The following is a 26,646-nucleotide window of genomic DNA, read 5'->3' as shown; positions in this document are numbered from 1 at the left end:
ACAGAGAGTAGGAGCTAGCCATTTTCTTTTTAATTTTTAGTTCAGTCTCTAACTTCTAACTTTCCTATCCTTTTTCTCTGTTTTGGTATTCTGCCTTTGGGTCTGTGCTATTTATCAGAGCTCTAGGATTGTATAATCTTGCTCCTTAACGAATTTTTAAAATACCAGTAGCCCATAGGAACTCTCTAAGGCTTTTTTAGTCTATGAGACCTAGACTTGAATGCAGTGAGCAGCTGTTCAAAGGATCAGACAGATGGAGGATTGGGAGGGAGTAGCTGATGGAGGCTCTTGTTAGGAAGTAAAATAACCTCTCAGTACTTCAGTCACTTTATCTTTAAACATTTCTATGCCTCAACTTATTCATTCACTTGTTCATTTATTCATACATAGACATCATTCAATTTGGGAGAATAAGTGCTTAAATAATTTATTCATGCAGTGTAATAAATCTTCACCTCTTGATCACTGTCACCATCGTCTCTTGAGAGAGAGGTTCCACTCTGTTAATAGTTTTCTGGTTTCTACTCCTCTAGTTTCTGATTAAGCATATCTGAAAGTGAAAGTGTTAGTCACTCAGTCGTGTCTGACTCTTTGTGACTCTATGGACTGCAGCCCACAGGGTCCCTTGTCCATGGAATTCTCCAGGCAAGAATACTGGAGTGGGTTGCCATTTCCTTCTCCAGGGGATCTTTCTGATTCAGGGATTGAATCCAGTGTTCCCACATTGCAGGCAGATTCTTTACCATCTGAGCCACCAGGGAAGCCCTGGGGCTCAAGAATTGATATTTCTAAGGAGTTCCCAAATACTCTGATGCAGCTGGTTCAGGGATCATTAAAAACCATACAATAATGTACTGTGATAGAATAAAATCTGAGCTCTTCCTGTGATCTGGGCCTCTGCTTACCCCTCTGATTTCACAGTATTCTACTTCCCACGTTTCAGTCTACTCCAGCCATTTCCAGCCTTCTGTTTGTTTCTCTACTTTGCCAAGTTTGCTTAGCCCCAAGGATTTTGCACATTCCTGAAATGCTCTATCCTCAAATGTTTGCATGGATTATTCTTTATACAGGTAAGTCTGTGTTTAAATCTCATATCCCGAGGAAGACAAGACAATCAATCTGAAGTATTCCTCGATCACCTACTTCAATCTCTACCCCAAGGATTTTCTACTACATTATTCTATATTATCTCTTTTTATAGTGCTTATCATTAGCTTATATTATCTTAATTATTTCTGTATTTTGTTATTTATCTTGTTTACTTCTATTATATGTAATTGTATCTTTGTAAATGCTTGGTATGTAGGAAGAACTAACAGTTTTTGTTGGGGGGTGGGAATGGAAAAGTGTGAATAAACGAATGTGTTGTACCTTAATGGTATGTACACAGAGGTATGTATATAGTGAACTGTTTTTCAGTTGCTCAGTCATGCTGACTCTTTATGACTCCATGGACTGCAGCACACCAGGATTCCCTGTCCTCCACTATCTCCCGGAGTTTGCTCAAACTCACATCCACTGAGTTGATGATGCCATCCAACCATCTTGTCCTCTCTTGCTACCTTTTCCTACTCTCAATCTTTCCCAGAATCAGGGTCTTTTCTAATGAGTCAACTCTTCTCTTCCCTTGAATAAAGATTAAGCTACAATAATTTCTGTAGAATATTAGAAGTGAAAATAAGGGTGAGTTAACCCTGATTATTCTGTTTAACTAACTTCAGTGATATTACTTAATATTATATCAATATCATAAGTTTGTCATGGTCAGATTTTGTGGCTGTAAATTATTTTATCTAAAAAGTCATCTAGCTTCTTTTTGATTTATTTACATAGAATAAAACAGTGAATAAAAACAATAAGTTAAATAAAAGATAATATTTACTGATTGCTGTCTGTTTTTGGAGTAATATACGGGGTGCTTTATTGGCTTCCCAGGTGGCTCAGTGGTAACAAATCCACCTGCCAATGCAGGAGGCACAAGTTCAATCCCTTGGTTGGGAAGATCCCTGGGTTGGGAAGATCCCCTGGAGGAGGAAATGGCAACTCACTCCAGTATGCTTGCCTGGATAATCCCATGGACAGAGGAACCTGGCAGGCTACAGTCCATAGCATCACAAAGAGCTGGACATGACTAAGCACACACAAATGGGGTACTTTGTATTTTATTTAATACTAACAATCTAATTCATAGGATCATTGTATTAACTTCATTTTTTTTAAAGATGAGGAAATTGAGATTGTGAGAATATATATTTTGTTTAAAGTCACTCATTAAAATGGTGGAGTTTGATTTAAAAATGAACCTGTATTTGTCTGCATTTAATGACTGTGCTCCCCATCCCACCTTTTACTGAGTAACTCCTGCATTCTAGAAACTGTAGTAAGCATTTTTCTTAACTGGTTTACTGGAATCTAATCTTAGTGAGGTGTAGAAACATTAAGCCCTTTTATCTTTTCTCTCCAATCATTTCAAACATGTTAGAATAAGCCCTCTTTGACACTAGATTGGGAGAAGATTGCTCTGTTTTCCAAGTAATTTCAGGGAGTATAAAGTGCACTCCAGACCAAATCAAATCTTCAGTCTCATATCCTATCTAATTCTCTGTCCCTCTCTGCCTGGGTCAGGCCTTGGTGAGAAACTTGGAATCCAATGTAGAGGTGATGTCATGTATTATTGAATCCTCTGCTTTAGGCCAATCCTTTCTGATTCCTTTTCTCTTCTGATGTGTTATATCGTACTTAGTCACTCAGTCATGTCTGACTCTATGTGATTCTATGGACTGTAGCCTGCCAGGTTCCTTTGTCCATGGGATTTTCCAGGCAAGAATACTGGAGTGGGTTGCCAGATCCCCTCCTGGGGATCTTCCATATCCAGGGATCAAACATGTGTCTCCTATATTCTTTACCACTGAGCCACCTGGAAAGGCATGAATAAAATGGAAAATAGTAGAACCTTTGTTCATTTCACTGGTGGTTATAATAATCCTCTCTTGGCTGTGATGTCCTCAGTGAGATATGTATACAGGCTCTGCCTTTACTGCCTCAGATTCCCTGGTTCTTGGCTCTGTGGATTTCATTCCACAGTCTTGCTAGTGGTATCCCTGCCCCTGGCTGCAGCTTCTAGTTTGGGAAAGCAATAAGGATGGGACACCCCCCCAGCTCACCTTTCTTTAGTGATATTTCCCTAACCCATGAGAAACTCATGTTTTCTTTTTTTTGTTTTTACCTTATTAAACGGTATGACTGTAGGCAAATCCCAGTTTGGCTTTATTTTCCCTGGATAAGTCTCTCTGGAATCTTCTTCTTCCATTCAGATATATCAGGATGGCTTTATTTTCCCTAGGTAAGTCTCTCTGGAGTCTTCTTCTTCCATTCAGATATATCAGGATGTTCAGAAATTGCACCACCTTGGAAATGGCACCCCACTCCAGTACTCTTGCCTGGAAAATCCCATGGACGGAGTAGCCTGGTGGGCTGTAGTCCGTGGGGTCGCTAAGAGTCAGACACGACTGAGCGACTTCACTTTCATGCATTGGGGAAGGAAATGGCAACCCACTCCAGTGTTCTTGCCTGGAGAATCCCGGGGACAGGGAGCCTGGTGGGCTGCCATCTATGGGGTCGCACAGAGTCAGACATGACTGCCGTGACTTAGCAGCAGCTTAGCAGCAGCAGATATTTAATGAGGGACTTAACCCTCAGTCTCTATCAGAGTGAATCCCTCTTTCACCAACTGGGTTTCTGCAGGGAACATTCTCCTTCTCTCATTTACTTGTGTTTGTATGAGGGTGTGATGGGGAGAACAGCTGTACTCTCCTAATTATTTTAACTCATTCTTCTGATTATTTTCTTTCAAACTGTTCCTATTCCTTTGCTTTTGTATGCTGATGGTGAGGTGATAGTGACACTTAGTCACTTCTTAATTTCTGAAGGTGATGTCTGGTCTTCTTGGCTACTGTTTTGGAACATTAGGGCATTTGACCCTGACCACTGTTGTCTGCAGCTTTGGTGCCTTAGCTTTAATTCAAAGGAAACTGGAAAAGTTTCAGTCGATGCAGGCATTTTATCTTTCAGTCCTCATAAGAAATTTAGGAGTTACCTCCATTTTATAAGGAGGAAAGTTAGACTAACAGAGATTATATAAGTTGCCCAAAGTCTCACAGATAAAGGTAAGACTGTGATTCAAATTCTGTCAGAGACCAAACACTTTGTTTGCTTGTTATCCATGCACCATACTTCTATCTTCTTGACTGTGATAGAAGTTAAGATGTGTTTACTTTCAACACGGTTAGTGCCAATGCAAATTATCATGGTTAATTATTCTTTTTCCAGGAAAATTCATTGTAGAAACAAATTGCCAGTGTCTGCAGAGGACTCAATTAAAGAAACATTAGCTATACAATCTGATATATTTTCTGGTTCTCACCATTTTTTTTTTAACATGTTGTTTTCTTATTAATAATTGCTTCCAGTTCCAAGTCCACATTCCTTATGCTAATATTAATGATGGGTTATGCCAGATATTATGTTTTAAAGCTTCAGTGATTTTCAAATATCATCAAGCCAAGAGTATAAACTACATATGCTTTTGTATATGTATAGGAATGCATTTGCAGAGGCTTTAAAAATTTTCTCTGTATGCTAATTTTGTTTTCTTCTTAGTTACAGGGATACGGAAAAGAATTTCTACAATATCTCTAACAGATGCTCCTATGCAGACCATTCCAACAAAGAGGACATTGAAGAGGTCTCAGGAATTCTTCAGTGTACTGCTAATGTACTCGGTATAGTAACCATATGTTTATAAGATTGAGAGAGAATGAGTGAGGGGAGGAGAGGAAAGGAAAAGAGTGTTGCAGTTTCACTAAAGAGAGATTTGAAGACTATGGTGAACTGAGACCAGGACCTTGTCTTTAAGTGATTTAATTCCAATACTTCTGATGATGTTTAAATGAAAGTTACCTGCATGCCATTTACTCAGAGATTGGAAAATATAATGTTAAAAACACATTCCAAGTAAACTTTTCTAGATATTCATATGTTAGTATTATTAGCCTCCTGTAATCCATATTTCTCTGACTCTCAGTTGAAACTGGAGATCTTCCTCTTTTCTCAAGGCTTTTGCTTTATTCTTATTATTTATTTCATTATTTCTGGAAAGCCTGGTTGGTGCTGGAGGGTGGTTCACATGTACTCATAGTAGGCTCTGCAACTCAAAGGCAGTGAAGCAGGTCATCCATGGAAGTCTCTGTGTCCTACTTGTTGAGGAGTGTCTATCTTCAAAATACTAATATTTATGATATAAGGCTGTTTTTAGAAGCTCCCACCACAGTAAGGATTACTGTTATACTGCACGGATTCATGCGGCCATAATGTACCGTAAGTGAGATGCACTATCTTGTGATCTAAAGTTCTTGGTGTGTGAGAGCTACATTTTATTATATGCAAAGTAGATAACATAGCAGGAATCCCTTTTGCTCTAATATCTTACAGAGTTTTTTGGGGGGAAATATACCTCTTTCAGTGTTTTTTTGTGTTGTCTTTTTGTCTTATGACTCAGACAGAAATCCCTGGAGTTGTAGGGAGTGGTAGTGTGGAACAGCAAATCTTAATGACTGACTCCATATAAAACTCAGAATCACCTCTCTTTCAGAATCAGATTTTGCAGACTAGGGAAAACTTGCTTCCCTTTCTTTCCCTTTAGGGTAAGTGCTTTCCCTGGAGACATCTGAGTCCCTCCTACAAACAGATTTCAAGTGACCTCAGCTCATGAGTTTACCAGAGTTTTCTAAACATATGAGAGGCACACCTAGCTTTAACACTCAAACTGGGACTACAGCTACACACTGACTATGTTTTCTTCCTGGGTAACTTTCTTAAACATAAAATATTACAATAAGAATATGAAACTTTTGTGAGGGAAGCATAGAGTTCTAAGTGGCTTGTCCAAGATAGTATTGGGCAATGAAAAGGAAGGCCAAAGATTTACTTATGTCGATCTTAGTGCAACTGCATGGGTGAAATGCTACCCAGACAAACATTATTATTGGAGAAGATAAGGGTTGAGAGTGGGATGGGGTTGGGTATCACCCAAGAACTGTTTATAGTTTTCTGATTCTGTATTTCCCAGCACTCTCTCATAAGCAATATCAATTACTTTTGATGCATTGTGATTTTTTGAATTAATGGGGTGAGATGGTGTCCCACTATGAGGAATGCATCAGAATCTTGGCCAAGCGATGTTTATTATATTGAAAAAATGTTCTTTACTTGCCAGTTCTAAATGATTGCCTGAACCTCACATCTCCTTTCCTTTCCTTATGTTCCCCACTTTGAGAATTTCTATTAGAGGGAGTAAAAGGTGTACAAGATGAAGAATATGTAAGAATTACTAAAGACTCTTTCTAACTATAACTTGCACATAAATGTACACAATTCCTACAAGAAATTTTAGTTAGACAATTTGTTGCAATAACCACCAGTGTCACCACCAGGTGACACCCAGCTCTGTTGGGGCTTCCTAGGTGGCACTAGTGGTAAAGAACCCGCGCGCCAATGCAGAAAGCATAAGAGATGCAGGCGTGATCCCTGGCCTGGAAGATCCCCTGGAAGGGGGCATGGCAACCCTCTCCAAAATTCTTGCCTGGACAATCCCATGGACAGAAGAGCCTGGCGGGCTACAGTCCATAGAGTTGCAAAAAGTCAGACGTGACTGAAGCAACTGAGCACACGCACCCAGGTGATACTGTAGGCCTAGCTCAGTTTGGTTGCCTTTCAGAAATTGCCATGAGGTAGATCAAGTTAGTGAGTGAAAACAACATAGGCAGTATGCTGCCTGATGATATTAGGGAAGGAGTAGTTTTTAAATAAGTAAGTATAATTTAGAAGGGGACTGTGTAACAGCGTTGAGATTTTCATTACCATTAGATTTTTCTAAAACAGAGATATTAAGTCTGACTTTTTTCCCCGCAAGCAATGATGGGTAGTTCTTAAAATGTATAAAGCACAATCTTATAAATGACTGTGACCTGTTCACTAGATGCTGGCATGTGCCTAAACTGTAGCTGTTCTCTTAAATAATGTCCTTTCATTATTCTTGAAATATAGACTAAAAACAAAAATAGCAGCTTTACTAGTCATATTCAATGAAAGCTTTATTTTTAACAAGTGACTGAAGTATGGATTAATCTTGGTTTGCTTAGATCTTACCTTTTTAAAAAAATTACATTTAAAGTCTCTTGTGCAATGATTATGCAAAGGTAAGAACTGATTAACTCATTGGAAAGAAAAACACCATAAAGAAAATGAACCTGTTTTGAGTTGGAGAGTTTAGCATGGAGAAATAGTTTCAACTAAAGAAAAATGTTGTTACCTGGTACTCTTCTCTGTGCATGCCAGAGGACAGTTTTACAAATCTATGATTTTTATTTACCAGCTTTGGGTAGTCTGGTTAGAATATTGGTGAGTTGAAATCAGGGGATACATATTTCATTCACTGTCTCAACATATTAGAGAATATAGTAGAGACTGGGGTTTACTTTGTGGCTCAGATGGTAAAGAATCTGCTTGCTAATTCAGGAGACCCAGGTTTGATCCCTGGGTCAGGAAGATCCCCTGGAGAAAGGCATGGCTACACACTCCAGTATTCTTGCCTGGAGAATTCCATGAACAGAGGAGCCTGGCAGGATACTGTCCATGGGGTTGCAAAGAGTCAGACAGGACTGAGCGACGAATACACACACATGGTGGAGACTAGAATTGTGTTTATTCACTCATATGAATGTTACTTATATTTCACATGTCATGAAAAACATTTAAAGTCATAGGTCAGAAAATATGATCAGAATAGCAAATTTTTTGTCCTTTCAAAATGACCATCTCTATCGACTTGGTATAAACTCTAGTTTGACCATTTACTGGCTCTTCAGGTTAAAGTTTGAGATTAGTGAATGGCATGGGATAAAAAGAGAAACCTGAAGAGAAGGAGAAAGATTGTTACAGAGGACCAGTTATGCCTCTCCCATTCATTTTTCCATTGCTTCTTCCCTAGGACTCCCTGGAAATGTGCACATTCCAGAGTGGTTTATACCCTCAGGAGAAGGCAGTAGCACCCCACTCCAGTACTTTTGCCTGGAAAATCCCATGGATAGAGGAGCCTGGTAGGCTGCAGTCCACGGGGTCGCTAGAGTTGGACAGGACTGAGCGATTTCACTTTCATTTTTCACTTTCATGCATTGGAGAAGGAAATGGCAACCCACTCCAGTGTTCTTGCCTGGAGAATCCCAGGGACGGGGGAGCCTGGTGGGCTTCCGTCTATGGGGTCACACAGAGTCGGACACGACTGAAACGATTTAGCAATGGGAAAGAACTATTTCTAGACATCAGCATTTTTGCATTGATTTTCCTTTGGTGACTTAGAAGCTAGTTTTTGTTATATTGTCTCATTATTTATAAATTAGGGATATTACGTACAGACTAGTCCTTATTTTGATACTCTGGTATTCACTGTGATATAATAAAGTCAACTCCTTATTGCCAATTGAAGAAAGTAGGGAAAACCACTAGACCATTCAGGTATGACCTAAATCAAATCCCTTATGATTATACAGTGGAAGTGAGAAATAGATTTAAGGGCCTAGATCTGATAGACTGAGTGCCTGATGAACTATGGAATGAGGTTTGTGACATTTTAAAGGAGGCAGGGATCAAGACCATTCCTATAGAAAAGAAATGCAAAAAAGCAAAATGGCTGTCTGGGGAGGCCTTACAAATAGCTGTGAAAAGAAGAGAAGCGAAAAGCAAAGGAGAAAAGGAAAGATATAAACATCTGAATGCAGAGTTCCAAAGAATAGCAAGAAGAGATAAGAAAGCCTTCTTCAGCGATCAATGCAAAGAAATAGAGGAAAACAACAGAATGGGAAAGACTAGGGATCTCTTCAAGAAAATCAGAGATACCAAAGGAACATTTCATGCAAAGATGAGCTCGATAAAGGACAGAAATGGTATGGATGTAACAGAAGCAGAAGATATTAAGAAGAGATGGCAAGAATACACAGAAGAACTGTATAAAAAAGATCGTCACAACCCAGATAATCACGATGGTGTGATCACTGACTTAGAGCCAGACATCCTGGAATATGAAGTCAAGTGGGCCTTAGAAAGCATCACTATGAACAAAGCTAGTGGAGGTGATGGAATTCCAGTTGAGCTATTTCAAATCCTGAAAGATGATGCTGTGAAAGTGCTGCACTCAATATGCCAGCAAATTTGGAAAACTCAGCAGTGGCCACAGGACTGGAAAAGGTCAGTTTTCATTCCAATCCCAAAGAAAGGCAATGCCAAAGAATGCTCAAACTACCGCACAATTGCACTCATCTCACATGCTAGTAAAGTAATGCTTAAAATTCTCCAAGCCAGGCTTCAGCAATATGTGAACCGTGAACTTCCTGATGTTCAAGCTGGTTTTAGAAAAGGTAGAGGAACCAGAGATCAAATTGCCAACATCTGCTGGATCATGGAAAAAGCAAGAGAGTTCCAGAAAAACATCTATTTCTGCCTAATTGACTATGCCAAAGCCTTTGACTGTGTGGATCACAATAAACTGTGGAAAATTCTGAAAGAGATGGGAATACTAGAACCCCTGATCTGCCTCTTGAGAAATTTGTATGCAGGTCAGGAAGCAACAGTTAGAACTGGACATGGAACAACAGACTGCTTCCAAATAGGAAAAGGAGTACGTCAAGGCTGTATATTGTCACCCTGTTTATTTAACTTATATGCAGAGTACATCATGAGAAACACTGGACTGGAAGAAACACAAGCTGGAACCAAGATTGCCGGGAGAAATATCAATAACCTCAGATATGCATATGACACCACCCTTATGGCAGAAAGTGAAGAGGAACTAAAAAGCCTCTTGATGAAAGTGAAAATGGAGAGTGAAAAAGTTGGCTTAAAGCTCAACATTCAGAAAACGAAGATCATAGCATCCGGTCCCACCACTTCATGGGAAATAGATGGGGAAACAGTGGAAACAGTGTCACACTTTATTTTTCTGGGCTCCAAAATCACTACAGATGGTGACTGCAGCCATGAAATTAAAAGACGCTTACTCCTTGGAAGGAAAGTTATGACCAACCTAGATAGCATATTGAAAAGCAGAGACATTCCTTTGCCAACAAAGGTTCGTCTAGTCAAGGCTATGGTTTTTCCTGTGGTCATGTATGGATGTGAGAGTTGGACTGTGAAGAAGGCTGAGTGCCGAAGAATTGTTGCTTTTGAACTGTGGTGTTGGAGAAGACTCTTGAGAGTCCCTTGGACTGCAAGGAGATCCAACCAGTCCATTCTGAAGGAGATCAGCCCTGGGATTTCTTTGGAAGGAATGATGCTAAAGCTGAGACACCAGTACTTTGGCCACCTCATGCGAAGAGTTGACTCATTGGAAAAGACCCTGATGCTGGGAGGGATTGGGGGCAGGAGGAGAAGGGGATGACAGAGGATGACATGGCTGTATGGCATCACTGACTCGATGGACATGAGTCTGAGTGAACTCTGGGAGTTGGTGATGGACAGGGAGGCCTGGCATGCTGCGATTCATGGGGTCGCAAAGAGTCAGACACGACTGAGCGACTGATCTGATCTGAAAGAGACTTTAAACTCTGTAAAAAGGGTATTTAAAGAGAGATAGTTGTGAACAATGCCCTCCCTACTGGAGGCTTTTAGAAATCGTAAATGTATTGCTTTATTTAGTAAATAATTTGCATACCAAGGTGTATGATTTTATTTGCTTTTCACTGTTTGTTTTTGATTGAAGGATAGTTACTTTATATTATTGTCTTGGTTTCTGCCATTCATAAACATGAATCAGCCGTAGGTATACATGTTCTCTCCCTCTTCAACCTCCCTCCCACCTCTCACACCATGCTACCTTTCTAGGTTGCCAGAGACCCCAGTTTGAGTTCCTGAGTTGTACAGCAAATTCCCACTGGGTATCTATTTTACGTATGGTAGTGTTTGTTTCCATGCTACTCTCCCCATCTGTTCCACCCTCTCCTTTCCCCTTACCCTGTCCACAAGTCCACATGACTGTGTCTCCATTGTTGCCCTGCAAATAGGTTCATCAGTAGCATCTACCTGGATTCCATATGTATGCATTAATGTATCGTGTTTGTTTTTCTGACTTAGTTCACTCTGTATAATAGGTTCTAAGTTCATCCACCTCATTAGAATGGACTCAGATGCATTCCTTTTTATGGCTGAGTAATATTCCATTGTGTTTATATACTATAGCTTCTATATCCTTTCATCTGTCAATGGACATCTAGGTTGCTTCCATGTTCTAGCTATTGCAGATAGTGCTTCAGTGAACATTGGAGTTCATGTGTCTTTTTTGATTTTGCTTTTCTCAGGGTATATGCCTGATAGTGGGATTAATGGGTCATATGATAGTTTTATTCCTAGTTTTTAAAGGAATCTCTATACTGTCTTCCATAGTGGCTGTGCCAATTTACATTCCCACTAACAATGCAGGAGGGTTGCCTTCTCTCCAGACCCTTTCCAGCATTTATTGTTTGCAGATTTTTTGATGATGGCCATTTTGACTGGCGTGAGGTGATACCTCATTATAGTCTTTTTTTTAAAAATATAAATTTATTTATTTTAATTGGAGGTTAATTACTTTACAATATTGTATTGGTTTTGCCATACATCAACATGAATCCGCCACGGGTGTTCACGTGTTCCCCATCCTGAACCCACCTCCCACCTCCCTCCCCATACCATTATAGTTTTGATTTAAATTTCTCTAATAATGAACAATGATGAGCATCTTTTGATATGTTTATTAGCCATCTGTATATCTTCTTTGGAGAGATGTCTGTTTAGGTCTTCTGTGCCCTTTTTGATCGGATTGTTTGTCTGGTATTGAGTTGTATGCTGCTGCTGCTGCTAAGTCACTTCAGTCGTATCCAACTCTGTGCGACCCCATAGACGGCAGCCCACCAGGCTCCCCCATCCCTGGGATTCTCCATTTCCTTCTCCAATGCATGAAAGTGAAAAGTGAAAGTGAAGTCGCTCAGTTGTGTCTGACTCTTCACGACCCAATTGACTGCAGCCCACCATGAACTACTTCTATATTTTGGAGATTAATGCTTTGTCAGTTATTTCATTTGCTATTATTCTCTACCATTCTTATTGTCTTTTGCCTTTCTCCCATTGTCTTTTCACCTTGTTTATAGTTTCCATGACTCTGCCAAAGCTTTTAAGTTTAATTAGGTCCCACTTATTTATTTTTGTTTTTATTTCCATTACTGTAGGAGATGGGTCATAGAGGCTCTTGCTGTGATTTATATCATAGAGTATTTTGCCCATATTTTCCTCTAAGAGTTTTTTAGTTTCTAGTCTTACATTTAGGTCTTTAATCCATTTTGAGTTTATTTTTCTCTTTGGTGTTAAAAAGTATTCTAATTTCATTCTTTTACCACATAGCTGTACAGTTTTCCCAGCACCACTTATTGAGATAATCTTTTCTTCATTGTATATTATTGCTTCTTTTGTTAAAGATAAGTTTCCCATAGGTGTGTGGGTTTATCTGTGGGTTTTCCATCTTGTTTCATTGGTCAGTATTTCTGTTTTTGTGCCAGTATCATATTGTCTTGATGACTGTAGCTTTGTAGTGTAGTCTGAAGTCAAAGAATGATTCTTCCATTTCCATCCTTCTTTCTCAAGATTGCTTTGGCTATTCATGGTCTTTTGTTTTTCCATACAAATCGTGAAATGTTTTGTTCTAGTTCTGTGAAAAATGCCATTTGTAATTTGATAGAGATTGCATTGAATTTATAGGTTGCATTGGGTAGTATCATCATTTTCATAATATTACTTCTTCCAACCCAGGAACATGGAATATCTCTCCATCTGTTTATGTCATCTTTGATTTCTTTCATCAGTGTCATAGTTTTCTGTGTACAGCTTTTGTCTCCTTATGTAGGTTTATTCCTAGATATTTTATTCTTTTTGCACAATGATAAATAGGATTGACTCCTTAATTTCTCTTTCTGATTTTTGTTGTTAGTGTATAGGAATGCAAGTGATTTCTGTGTTTTGATTTTGTATCCTGAGACTTTACTAAATTCACTGATTGGTGAAGTGAGTAAAGTTGCTCAGTCGTGTCTGACTCTTTGTGACCACACGGACTGTAGCCTACCATGCTCTTCTGTCTATGGAATTCTCTAGGCAAGAATACTGTAGTAGGTAGCCTTTCCCTTCTCCAGGGGATCTTCCCAATCCAGGGATCGAACCTAGTTCTCCCACTTTCCAGGTAGATTCTTTACCATTTGAACCACCAGAGAAGCCCAAGAATACTAGAGTCGGGGGGGATCTTCCCAATTGAGTGATCAAACTGGGGTCTCCTGCATTGCAGGTGAATTCTTCACCAGCTGAGCTACCAGGGAGGCCCTAAAATTAGCTTTGGTAGTTTTTTGACAGTATCTTCACAGTTTTCTATATATAGTATCATGTAGTCTGTAAACAGAGGTTTTCTTCTTTTCCAATATGGATTCCTTTTATTTCTTTTTCTTCTCTGATTGCCTCAGCTGGTAGTTCTGATTGAGATGATCATGTGTTTTTATCTTTTAATTTGTTAATATGGTGTATCACAGTGATTCATTTGCATATATTGAAGAATCCTTGCATCCCTGGGATAAACCCAACTTCATAATAGTGTAAGATCTTTTTAAGGTGTTGTTGAGTTCTGTTTGCTAGAATTTGGTTGAGAACTTTTGCATTTCTGTTCATCAGTAATACTGACCTGTAATTTTGTGTGGGTGTGATGTCTTTGTCTGTTTTTGGTATCAGGGTGATGGTGTCTTCATAGAATGAGTTTGGAAGTGTTCCTTTCTCTCCAATTCTCAGGAGAGTTTCAGAAGCCTGGGCATTAACTCTTCTCAAAGTGTTTGATAGAATTCACCTGTGAAGCCATCTGGGCTTTTTTTTTTTTTTTTGTGGGAGGCAGATTTTTCATTATAGTTTTGACTTCAGTGCTTGTAATTGGCCTGTTCGTAGTTTCTATTTCTTCCTGGTTCAGTCTTGGAAAGTTGAACTTTTCTAAGAAGCTGTCCATTTCTTCCAGATTGTCCATTTTATTGGCATATAGTTGCTTGTAATAGTCTCTTTTGATCCTTTATATTTCTGCATTTTCTGTTGTAACCTCACCTATTTCATCTAATTTTGTTGATTTGTTTCCTCTCCCTTTTTTCATGATAAGTCTGGCTAATGGTTTGTCAATTTTATATATCGTCTTAAAAAGCCAGCTTTTAGTTTTATTAATCTTAATTGTTTCCTTCATTCCTTTTTCATTTATTTCAGCTCTAATCTTTATGATTTATTTCCTTCTACTAACTTTGGGGATTTTTTATTCTTTTCCCAGTTGTTTTAGGTGTAAAGTTAGGTTCTCTGTTTGATATTTTTCTTATTTCCTGAGGTAAAATTGTATTTCTATAAGTTTCCCTCTTAGAACTGCTTTTTTTTTTTTTTGTATCCCATAGGTTTTGAGTCATCATCATGTTTCTTTGTCATTTGTTTCTAATATCTTTTTGATTTTCCTTTTTATTTCTTCAGTAACCTGTTCATTATTTTGAAGCATATTGTTTAATCTCCATGTGTTTTGGTTTTTTTTTTTGCAGTTTTTTTAATCCTGTAATTGATATCTAGTCTCATAATATTGTCATCTGAATAGATGCTTGTTATGATTTCAATATTCTTAAATTTAATGAGGCTTGATTTGTGACCCAAGAAGTGGTCTATCTTGGAGAATGTTCCATTTTCATTTGAGAAGAGTGTATTCTTCATTTGGGTGGAATGTCCTGAAGTATCAGCGAGGTTCATCTGTTATAGTGTGATGTTTAAGGCTTGTATGTCATTAATTTTCTGTTTTGATGATCTGTCCATTGGTGCAAGTGGGGTGTTAAAGTCCCCTGCTATTGTGTTACTGTCAATTTCCCCTTTTATGCTGTTAGTGTTTGCCTTATATATCAAGGTGCTCCTATATTGAGTGCATAAATATTTATAATTGTTATATCTTCTTGGGTTTATCTCTTGATCAGTATGTAGTGTTCTTCCTTATCTCTTATAGTATTCTTTATTTTAAGGTCTATTTTATCCAATATGAGAATTACTACTCTGGCTTTCTTTTGATTTCCATGTGCATGGAGTATCTCTTTCCATCCTCTCACCTTCAGTCTGTTTGTGTCTCTAGGTCTGAAATGAGTCTCTTTAGACAGCATATATATGGGTTTTGTTTTTATATCAGTTCAGCCAATCTGTGTCTTTTGGTTGGAGTGTTTAATCAGTTTTTTGTTATTGTTGTTCATTCATGTCTGACTCTTTGTGACCCCATGTACTGCGGCATGCCAGGCCTCCCTGTCCCTCATCATCTCCTGGTGTTTGCCCAAGTTCATGTTCATTGCATTGGTGATGCTGTCAAGCCATCTAATCCTCTGATGCCCTCTTTTCCTTCTGCCCTCAATCTTTCCCAGCATCAGGGACTTTTCCAATGAGTCAGCTGTTTACATCAGGTGACCAAAATACCAGAGCTACAGCTTTAGCATCAGTCCTTCCAGCGAATATCCAGGGTTGATCTCCCTTAAGATTGACTGGTTTGATCTTCTATCCAAGGGACTTTCAGGAGTCTTCTCCAGCACTACAGTTAGAAGACATCAATTCTTTGGTATTCTGCCTTCTTTATGGTCCAGCTCTCACAACCACATATGACCACTGGGAAGACCATAGCCTTGACTATATGGACCTTTGTCAGCAGAGTAATGTCTCTGCTTTTCAACACACTGTCTAGGTTTGTCATCACTTTCCTTCCAAGAAGCAGTCATCTTCTAATTTCGTGGCTGCAGTCACTGTTCACAGTGATTTTGGAGCCCAAGAAGAGGAAATCGGACACTACTTCCACCTTTCCCCTTCTGTTTGCCATGCAGGAATGGGACTGTATGCCATGATCTTAGTTTTTTTAATATTTAGTTTTAAGCCAGCTCTTTCACTCCCCTCCTTCACCCTCATCAAGAGGCTCTTTAGTTCCTCTTCACTTTCTGCCATTACAGTAGTATCATCCACTTATCTGAGGTTGTTGATGTTTCTTCCACCTATCTTGATTCCAGCTTGTAACTTATCCAGCCCAGCATTTCTGGTTATGTGGTCAGTGTATATGTTAAACAAACAGGGTGACAGAAGACAGCTCTGTCGTACTCTTTTCTCAATCCTGAACCAGTCAGTTGTTCCATACAGGGTTCTGACTGTTGGTTCTTGGCCCATATACAGGTCTCTCAGAAGACAAGTAAGATGGTCTGTTATTTCTATCTCTCTAAGATCTTTCCACAGTTTGTCATGATCCACACAAAGGCTTTACTGTAGTCGATGAAACAGAGATAGATGTTTTTCTGAAATTCCCTTGCTTTCTCTATAATCCAGCGAATGTTGGCAATTTGATCTCTAGTTCCTCTTCCTTTTCTAAACCAGCTTGGACATCTGGAAATTCTTGGTTTACATAATGCTGAAGCCTAGCATGCAAGATTTTAATCATGACCTTAACTAGCATGGGAGATGAGTGCAGTTGTCCGATGGTTAGCACATTCTTTGGTACTATCCTTCTTGGGAACTGGGATGAGGATTGATCTCTTTCAATCCTGTGGCCACTGCTGAGTCTTCCAGATTTGCTGACATAATGATTGCAAAACTTTGATGGCATGATCTTTTAGGGATTTGAATAGTTTTGCTGGGATTTCATTGCAGCCACTAGCTTTATTAATAGCAGTGCTTCTTAAGGCCTGTTTGAGTTCACACTTCAGAATGTCTGGCTCTGGGTGACTAAATTAATCAGTTTACATTTTAAGAAATTATCGATACATATGCTTCTGTTGGCATGTTCTTAATAGTTTGGGGTTTATTTTTGTAGATCTTTTCCTTCTCTTGTGTTTCTTGCCTATAGAATTCCCTTTAACATTTGTTGGAAAGTTGGTTTGGTGGTGCTAAATTCTTTTAACTTTTGCTTGTCTGTAAAGCTTTTGTTTTCTCCACCAATTTTGAATGAGATCCTTGCCAGTTAGAGCAATCTTGGATGCAGATTTTTCCTTTTCAGTACTTTAAATATATCCTGCTATTCCCTTCTGGCCTTCAGAGTTTCTGCTGAAAAATCGGCTGTTAATCACATGGAGTTTCCCTTGTTTGTTGCTTTTCTCATGCTTCTTTTAGTATGCTTTCTTTTTGTTTAATCTTAGTTTGATTAGTGTGTGCCTTGGAGTGTTTCTTTTTGGGTTTATCCTAATGGGACTCTTTGTGCCTCTTGGATTTGATTGACTATTTCCTTTTCCATGTTAGGGAAGTTTTTGACTATAATCTCTTCAAGAATTTGTTCATACCCTTTCGTTTTCTCTTCTTTTCCTGGGACCCCTATAATTTGAATGTGATTCAATTTAACATTGTTCCAGAGGTTTCTGAGACTATCTTCTTTTCATTTTCTTTCATTTATTTTGCTCTTCAGCAGTTCTATCTGCCATTTTGTCTTCCAGCTCACTTTTTCATTTTTCTGCCTCAGTTATTCTGGTATTTTTTCCTTCTAGAGTATTTTTAATTTTAGTAATTGTGTTGTTCACCTGTTTATTCTTGATTTCTTTTCTTGTTAAATATGTTGATTCTTGCATTTTCTCCATTCTGTTTTCAAAGTTTTGGGTCATCTTTGCTATCTTTACTCTGAATTCTTTATCAGATAGTTTACCTTTTTCCTCTTCATTTGTTTGGTCTTGTGAGTTTTTACCTTGTTCTTTCTTCTGCAAAATATTTCTCTTTCTTTTCATTTTTTTAGGTTACTGTGTTTGAGGTCTCCTTTTTCCAGTCTTTAGGGTCACATTCCTTATTACCTTTGGTTTCTGCCTTCAATGGGCGAGGTTCGTCCAGTGGTTCATGTAGATTTCGTGTTGGGAGGGTCTTGTGCCTGTGTTCTGGTGGGAGAAGCTGAGGGTTTTTTTTTTCCCCTCTGATGGGCAGGGGTGTGTGAGTGCTATGTTTTGATGTCTTTGGGAAGCCTTTCTGAGGATGATTGGCTTTGTGTTTCTGTGTTGTTTGTTGTTTGGGTGAAGGGTCCTGCACTGGGTGTTGCCAGCAGGGGAGTGATTCTCGGTCTTGGATACACGTGGAGGCCTTTGTGGTAGTTCTCACTAATTAACACTCCCTGGGGTCAAGAGTTCTCTGGCAGTCTAGTGTCCTGGACTAAGCGCTCCTACTCCAAAGGCTTAGGCCTGATATCTGATATCTTCCCAACAGCTGTACAAGATGCAGATTAAATCCACATGATTAATTAGGCAGACTCTGTGTCTATGGAATATATAAAAGGACAATGAGAGTTTCCACAAAAGAAAACACACTACCTCTGCCAGCTGTGGACATTGGAGGCAAAAACATGCAGAAGTAGGGCCAGATTAGAGTCTAAGCTGTCTCTACAATAGGTCAAGAGACAGGCCAGTATTGGAGGACATCCTAGGGAGGCAGAGGGGGGCTGTGACTCATAGGGAGGGAAAGGACGCTGACAGCTGAGATAAGAGAAAAACATGTATTATTATTACAAAAGCCATTTGTTATGGCATTAACGGGGATTAAAACAAACATACAAAAACACAAAACAAAACAAGAAACAAAAGCAAACCAGGACAAATAGTAAACACAAAATCAGACAAATAGGAACAAAACCAAGGAGCATAAACACATACCCATACACATACACGAGCAAAACCAAAGCAGTTCAAAGAAAAGAACGTACAAGACAGTGACCTGGTGAGCAAAGAAAACCAAAAATGATATTGCCCAATTAAAAACAAAACTAACTAAAGCACAAACCAGAAAATGAAACTAATGCAGAGTGCCAGCTAGGGAATAAAGCAGAGAAAACAAAATACAAACATGGTGGGGAAAAAAAGAGAAAATCAAGAATAGAAAAAAATAGAAAAACAAAGTTAAATAGAAGTACATATAAAAGATTTATATGTGTTGCAGAATAACTACAGCAAGAAAAGAGCAATAAGAAAAACAAAAAACCAAAACCAACGAAACAAAAAGTTTTAAAAAGACAGAACTGCCCTCCACCCCCACCAACAGGACCTTAAAAAGACAACACAGCAATAAAAATATATAAGGACATAAAAAGTGTAATTAAAAAACTTTCAAAAGCTTAAATAGAGTTCATAGTAGTAATAAAATCAACAAGCGCAGCATTAGAGGGAAAAAAATTCAGAACAAATCAAAATATAAACATAATAATAAATGTTTTTCTCGTATCTGAGCTGTCAGTGTCCTTTACCTCACCCTGAGCCATAGTCCACCTTCACCTTCCTAGGATATCCTCCAGTATGGGCCTAGTCTCTTGACCTATTGTGGGGACAGCTTAGACTCTAATCTGGCCCTACTCTTGCATATTTTTGCCTCCAGTGTCCACAGCTGCCAGAGTTAGTGCGTTTTCTTTTGTGGCAACTCTCATTGTTCTTTTATATATTCCATAGACACTCTGCCTAAATTAATCATGTGGATTTAATCTGCATCTTGTACAGGTTTGGGGAAGATTTTCAGCCCTCCTCCTCAGCCACACTGCCCCTGGGTTTCAATTGTGGTTTTATCCCCACCTCTGCATGTGGGTCATCCACACGAGTTTGCTCCTGAGGCTTCCCTGGAGGACTTGGGTCTGCCCTGGTGAGGGCTGGATGTGGAGGTGAAGCAGCTGCTTGGATCACAGAGACTCTGGCAGCACCACGTATGCAGGGGAGCCAGTGGCCAAGGCAGCATGAGATATGGTACTCTTAGGGTTTTTTCTAGCCTCTGGCAGCTCTGTCTCAGTGGGATCGAGCAGGGAGGTGGCACAGCTGCTTGAATCATGGGCACCCTCACAGTGCCAGGTACACAGGGGAGCCGGTGGCCATTGGTATAGGAGATACTGTGTTATTAGGATTTTTTCTAGCCTCTGGCAGCTCTGCCCCACTGAAGACCGAGTGTGGAGTTGTATTGCCGCTTGGATTGCAGGATGGACTCTGGTGGCATCAAGTGTGCAGGTATGCTGGCCGCCTCAGGTGCAGAAGGTATGGGACTATTAGAGCCTTTTTCTAGCTTCTGGCAGCTGGTGTTCAAATGACCTCTCTGGTGGGAGTCCTTCTCTATTGCTTGGTGCATGAGGCATTTAAAAGGCTACCCTCTCTGATGTCTTTCTCTCTTAGTCATAACTCCAGTTCTGGAGTTATGTGGGGAGAGAGAGGCTACAGTGATGGCTCCGCCCCCTTGTGTGAGTCAGCAGTATCACCTTGCCCCCAGGGCTGCTCAGTTTTCCTCCAAAGGCATTCCCCAGTGCAGTCTCCTCCCTCATGTCCCTTTGGGCCATCTTTCCACAGTCAACAGTAGACTTCACCCTGGGATTGCTCTCCAATCCATATAGTCCAGCTCCTAGCCACTGTGCAGTCCAGGGGACTTATGTTCCTGTCCAGAGTATGTAGGGCTGCACCAGGGATAGTCTTTGTGTTTCTCCATTCTGACTGTCACAGATCAGCTGCTTTACTTTCCAACAGCCTCAAATGCTTCTCCTCTGTCCCAAACAGTTGCCCCAATGTGGGGATCTGACCCCTGCTTCAGCTCCCTCACCTCAGGGTGCAGGTCCAGTCCTGCTCACTCTCCTCTTTTTCCCTTCCTTCCTTAGTCCTACCAAGTTTTGCATTGATCTGTATATTCCTTACGTATGTTCAGGGACTCCTGCCCACTCTCAGTGTTGTTTTGAGAGATCTTCTGCATCTTAAGGTGTATTCCTGGTGCACTGTGGAAGGAGATGTACTCCACATCCACCTACTCCTTTGCCATCCTGTCTCTCCCTGATCTTCTAATTTTAGTTGTCTGAAAAATGTAAACCTTTCCAGCCATGATGTGCGTTTTTTAGCTCAAATTAAGTATAAAATGTGTTTATAGCATTATGAGGTACAGCACTGAGTATTTTCTTGAAAATTTTAACAGTTGATTGGTATAATGAAGTGTCTGTGATGAAGCATTAAAGGATCTGTACCGTACTTTATGCTGAAATGTCGTCACCTGATCCTATATCTTGGATTTGGGTAGTGTTGAGGAAAGGAAGACAAAATTGAATAGGGAGACTTAAGGGAGAAGGATAATTTCGCTCCCTTTGTGTAGTACAATTTAAAATAAAGGAGGATTGTGAGGATTTCAGAGAAGGAAATGGCAACCCACTCTAGTATTCTTGCTTGAAGAATCCATGGACAGAGGAGCCTGGTGGGCTGCAGTCCACGGGGTTACAAAGATTGGTATGCAACTTGGAGATGAAACAACAGCAACAACAGCATGAGGTTTTGATACTCAGTTTTAAAAGGTTTTGATACTATTATAAGGGTTCTGGGTGTTTCATTGTAGAGTGTCAAGAGCCATAAAATATAGATATGTAGATGGAGTAGGATAGTCATTCCTCAGTAGGATAGACATCAGATAGAAATGAGAGATCTAAGGTAATTTAATAAGCTTATTAAAATAGTAAAAGTTTGGATTTGTTCTGCCTTTGTTAAGTGCATTTTCTCTCAAAATAATTAATGAAGGACATGAATTGTGAAAGAATATTCATTGAATTTTTTTTCTATTTCTATTTTCTGTTAGAGTGGAAATTTATTGTCTCTAAAACTTGGTGCCATTTAAACTCAGTATTTGAGTAATGTTTTCTTGGGATTACTTGGGAAAATGCTAATGAAGAGGGTACAGAGGATGGCTTTTGGTGTCAATATTTTTATGGTATCAGGGACTCTGAAATACTCTGAAACCTGATTCCCTATAAAGTGCCACTGATTCCAGAATCACTAGCTGACATGAAACTTTTTTTATTTTCACTTGTTTGATATAAACAATAGTTTATTGCTTGTATGTTAACTTGATACACTTTTTTGGTTTTAATATGATTTGGACTGTGCAGTTAGCAGCCTTTTAGTTGGTTATAATACTGTAATGAGTTAGCATTACTTTAGGATTAAGATTACCTGAAGGTTTTCTTAGAATAACTCTAAAACATGTAGTTATTTAGTGAATTAGAATAGAATTAACACATTTAGCATATTGGAGAGCTAGTGGATATAATAAACACATATCTTTTTATTGATGAGTTAAAATTGATAGCAATACACAAATTCTTCCAATATAGTTCTTTCAGGGGAGGCAATGTTGTTTTATTTGATTTATTTTTTATTGAAGTATAATTGATTTACAGTCTTGTGTTAATTACTGCTGTACAGAAAAATGGTTCAGATTCTTTTTTATATTATTTTATATGTATTTTTATGTGCTTTGTCATAGGATGTTGAATATAGTTCAATATAGTTCTTATTACTGTAACTTGGTAACTGATTAGTTTTCTCTTTCATTAAAAGTAAATTAGAAGTAAATAGTGTCAGTATTTCAATGAGATGAATTAGAGTTAAGGTGACTAGAAGGGAACTGTTTTATTAACTGATTTAATAATGATATTATTATGTAGTAATTTTGAGCAAAGATTAGAGCCAGACTACATAGTTATGAGAACATACTAGTTGTGTGGAGTAGTAGTAAGTTGTAGTAAGGAACTGGAGTAAGTTCCTGGAGTACTAGTACTAGTAAGTTCCTGGAGTAACTGGAGTACTAGTAAGTAGCAGTAAGGAACTGGAGTAAGTTCCTTAATTTTTTCATACTAAATATTTCTCATTTGTACAATGGGGATAATATAAGTACATACCTCCAAGAATTGTTAGGAAGATTAAGTAAGTTGATTTATATAAAATACTTATAGCAACCTGATAAATAACAAATGCTCAAGTGTTTGTACTTATTATTGAATATTCACAAAATAATGTTTGTATCAGAACTAGGAGATAAATATTATTCCCTTTTGTAGATAAGGAGACATATTTTGAGCGATTAACTTGTTAAGTTCCTTTGTCAATGCTGACAAGCCAGAAAAGCAGAATTTAAACCTAGGTCAGTCTGATTTCATACCTTTCCCTGCTTCATGCTGCCTTCAAGGGTCATTGGACTGAGACCATTTTACATCACACCTCCAATGCTAATTACACGGATTTTCTAGTTCTCTGAATTATGAAAATTGTCATGTTTTTGCATTTGCTTAGTTCATTACTAAGTAAAAAAATTTTTTTCATAGTTCATGTGATGACAGTACAAATTAATAGTGACAATCTTTGGCTCATGACACAAATGTCAATTCATAGTTATGCTGTAGCAAACCCTATGCCAGTCCTGTCAGCCATAAGTTTAAATTCAAGCTGATCTTGGTAGTTTAATTTAATGTTAGACATAACTGGCCCAACTCGAAGGTTGCAAAAGGCAATATTTACAATGCTATTGTTTTTTTTTTTAATGGTTAAGTTTAGTAATGTTCTTACTGTATCTCAAATAGTAATTCTTTTTTTTTTATTGAAGGATAATTGCTTTAGAGAATTTTGTTGTTTTCTGTTAAACCTCAACATGAATCAGCCATAAGTATACATATATCCCCTCCTTTTTGAACCTCCCTCCTATCTCCCTCCCCACCCCACCCCTCTAGGTTGATACAGAGCCCCTGTTTGAGTTTCCTGAGCCATACAGCAAATTCCCTTTGGCTATCTATTTTACATATGCTAATGTAGGTTTCCATGTTACTCTTTCCATACATCTCACCTTCTCCTCCCCTTTCCCCATGTCCATGAATCTATTCTCCATGTCTGTTTCTCCATTGCTGCCCTGAAAATAAATCCTTCAGTACCATTTCCCTAGATTCCATATATATGTGTTACAAAATGATATTTGTCTTCCTCTTTCTGACTTACTTCACTGTGTATAATAGGTTCTTGGTTCATCCACCTCATCAGAACTGACTCAAATGCATTCCTTTTTATGGCTGAGTAATATTCCATTGTGTATATGAAGCACAACTTCTTTATCCATTCATCTGTCAATGGACATCTAGGTTGCTTCCATGTTCTAGCTATTGTAAATAGTGCTGCAATGAACAGTGGGATACATGTGTATTTTTCAATATTGGTTTCCTCAAAGGTATATGCCTAGGAGTGAGATTGCTGGGTCATATGGTGGTTTTATTCCTAGTTTTTAAAGGAATCTCCATATCGTTGTTGATAGCGGCTCTATCAATTTACATTCCCACCAACAGTGCAAGAGTGTTCCCTTTTCTCCACACCCTTTCCAGCATTTATTGTTTGTAGACTTTTTGATGAGGGCCATTCTGACTGGTGTGAAGTGATATGTCATTGTAGTTTTGATTTGTATTTCTCTAATAAAGAGTGATGTTGAGCATCTTTTCATGTGTTTGTTAGCCATCTTTAGTCTTCTTTAGAGAAATGTCTGTTTAGATCTTTTCCCCAGTTTTTGATTGGGTTCTTTGTTTTTTCTGGCAATAGTTGTATGAGTTACTTGTATATTTTGGGCATTAATCCTTTGTCAGTTGTTTCATTTGCTATTATTTTCTCCCATTCTGAGGGTTGTCTTTTCACCTTGCTTATAGTTTCCTTTGCTGTGCAAAAGCTTTTAAGTTTAATCAGGTTCCACTTGTTTACTTTGGCTTTTATTTCTGTTACTCTAGGAGGTGGGTCATAGAGGATCTTACTTTGATTTATGTCAAGTGTTCTGCCTATGTTTTCCTCTGAGAGATTTATAGTTTCTGGTCTTACATTTAGGTCTTTAAACCATTTTGAGTTTACCTTTGTGTATGGTGTTAGGAGGTGTTCTAATTTCATTCTGTAACATGCAGCTGTCCAGTTTTTCCAGCACCATTAACTGAAGAGGCTGTCTTTGCCCCACTGTATATTCTTGCCTCCTTTGTCACAAATAAGGCACCTAAAGGTGCATGGGTTTATTTCTGGACTTTTATCTTGTTCCATTGGTCTATATGTCTGTTTTTATGCCAGTACCATACTGTCTTAATGACTGTAGCTTTGTAGTATAATCTGAAGTCAGGAAGGTTGATTCCTCCAGCTCCATTCTTCTTTCTCAAGACTGCTTTAGCTACTTGGGGTGTTTTGTGTTTCCATAGAAATTGTGAAATTTTTGTTCTGTTCTGTGAAAAATGTCATTGGTAATTTGATAGGAATCGCATTGAATCTGTAGATTTCGTTTGGTAGTATAGTCATTTTTTTAAAAATGTATATAATATAAATTTATTTATTTTAATTGGAGGCTAATTACTTTACAATGTTGTAGTAGTTTTGCCATACATTGACATGAATCTGCCACGGGTGTACATGTGTTCCTCATCCTGAATCCCCCCTCCCACCCTCCTCCCCATCCCATCCCTCTGGGTCATCCCAGTGCACCAGCCCCAAGCATCCTGTATCATGCATCAAACCTAGACTGGCGATTCATTTCACATATGATAATATACATGTTTCAATGCCATTCTCTCAAATCATCCCACCCTCACCCTCTCCCATGGAGTCCAAAGACTGTTCTATACATCTGTGTCTCTTTTGCTGTTTTGCATACAGGGTTATCGTTACCATCTTTCTAAATTCCATTTATATGCATTAGTATACTGTATTAGTGTTTTTCTTTCTGGCTCACTTCATTCTGTATAATAAGCTCCAGTTTCATCCACCTCATTAGAACTGTTTTAAATGTATTCTTTTTAATGGCTGAGTAATATTCCATTGTGTATATGTACCACAGCTTTCTTATCCATTCGTCTGCCAATGGACATCTAGGTTGCTTCCATGTCCTAGCTATTATAAACAGTGCTGTGATGAACATTGGGGTACACATGTCTCTTTGAATTCTGCTTTCCTTGGTGTATATTCCCAGTAGTGGGATTGCTGGGTCATATGGCAGCTCTATTTCCAGCTTTTTAAGGAATCTCCACACTGTTCTCCATAGTGGCTGTACTAGTTTGCATTCCCACCAACAGTGCAAGAGAGTTCCCTTTTCTCCACACCCTCTCCAGCATTTATTGCTTGTAGACTTTTGGATAGCAGCCATAGTCATTTATGTAATATTGATTCTTCCTACCCAGAAACGTGGACTATCTCTTCATCTATTTATATCATCCATGATTTCTTTCATCAGTGTCTTATAATTTTCTGTGCACAGTTCTTTTGTCTCCTTCAATTCAGTTCAGTCACTCAGTCGTGTCTGATTCTTTGCAATACCATGAATCGCAGCATGCCAGGCCTCCCTGTCCATCAACAACTCCCGGAGTTCACTCAGACTCACGTCCATCAAGTCAGTAATGCCATCCAGCCTTCTCATCCTCTGTCGTCCCCTTCTCCTCCTGCCCCCAATCCCTCCCAGCATCAGAGTCTTTTCCAATGAGTCAACTCTTTGCATGAGGTGGCCAAAGTATTGGAGTTTCAGCTTTAACATCATTCCTTCCAAAGAAATCCCAGGGCTGATCTCCTTCAGAATGGACTGGTTGCATCTCCTTGCAGTCCAAGGGACTCTCAAGAGTCTTCTCCAATACCACAGTTCAAAAGCATCAATTCTTCGGCACTCAGCTTTCTTCACAGTCCAACTCTCACATCCATACATGACCACAGGAAAAACCATAGCCTTGACTAGACAGACCTTTGTTGGCAAAATAATGTCTCTGCTTTTGAATAT

General features: G+C 38.9%; 1 protein-coding gene across 1 annotated transcript in view; it reads left to right on the top strand.

Moving 5' to 3' along the window:
- Nucleotides 1–26,646, top strand: part of GUCY1A2 (guanylate cyclase 1 soluble subunit alpha 2) — a 506,039-nt gene that overhangs the window by 81,458 nt on the left and 397,935 nt on the right. The window contains exon 3 of the mRNA XM_027563856.1: nucleotides 4,660–4,781. Coding sequence (XP_027419657.1) covers nucleotides 4,660–4,781 — 122 coding nt within the window. The remainder of the gene's footprint in view (nucleotides 1–4,659; nucleotides 4,782–26,646) is intronic.

This window comes from Bos indicus x Bos taurus, chromosome 15 (genome assembly GCF_003369695.1).
Source record: "Bos indicus x Bos taurus breed Angus x Brahman F1 hybrid chromosome 15, Bos_hybrid_MaternalHap_v2.0, whole genome shotgun sequence".
NCBI lineage: Eukaryota > Metazoa > Chordata > Mammalia > Artiodactyla > Bovidae > Bos > Bos indicus x Bos taurus.
This window is presented reverse-complemented; position numbering and strand designations above follow the sequence as displayed.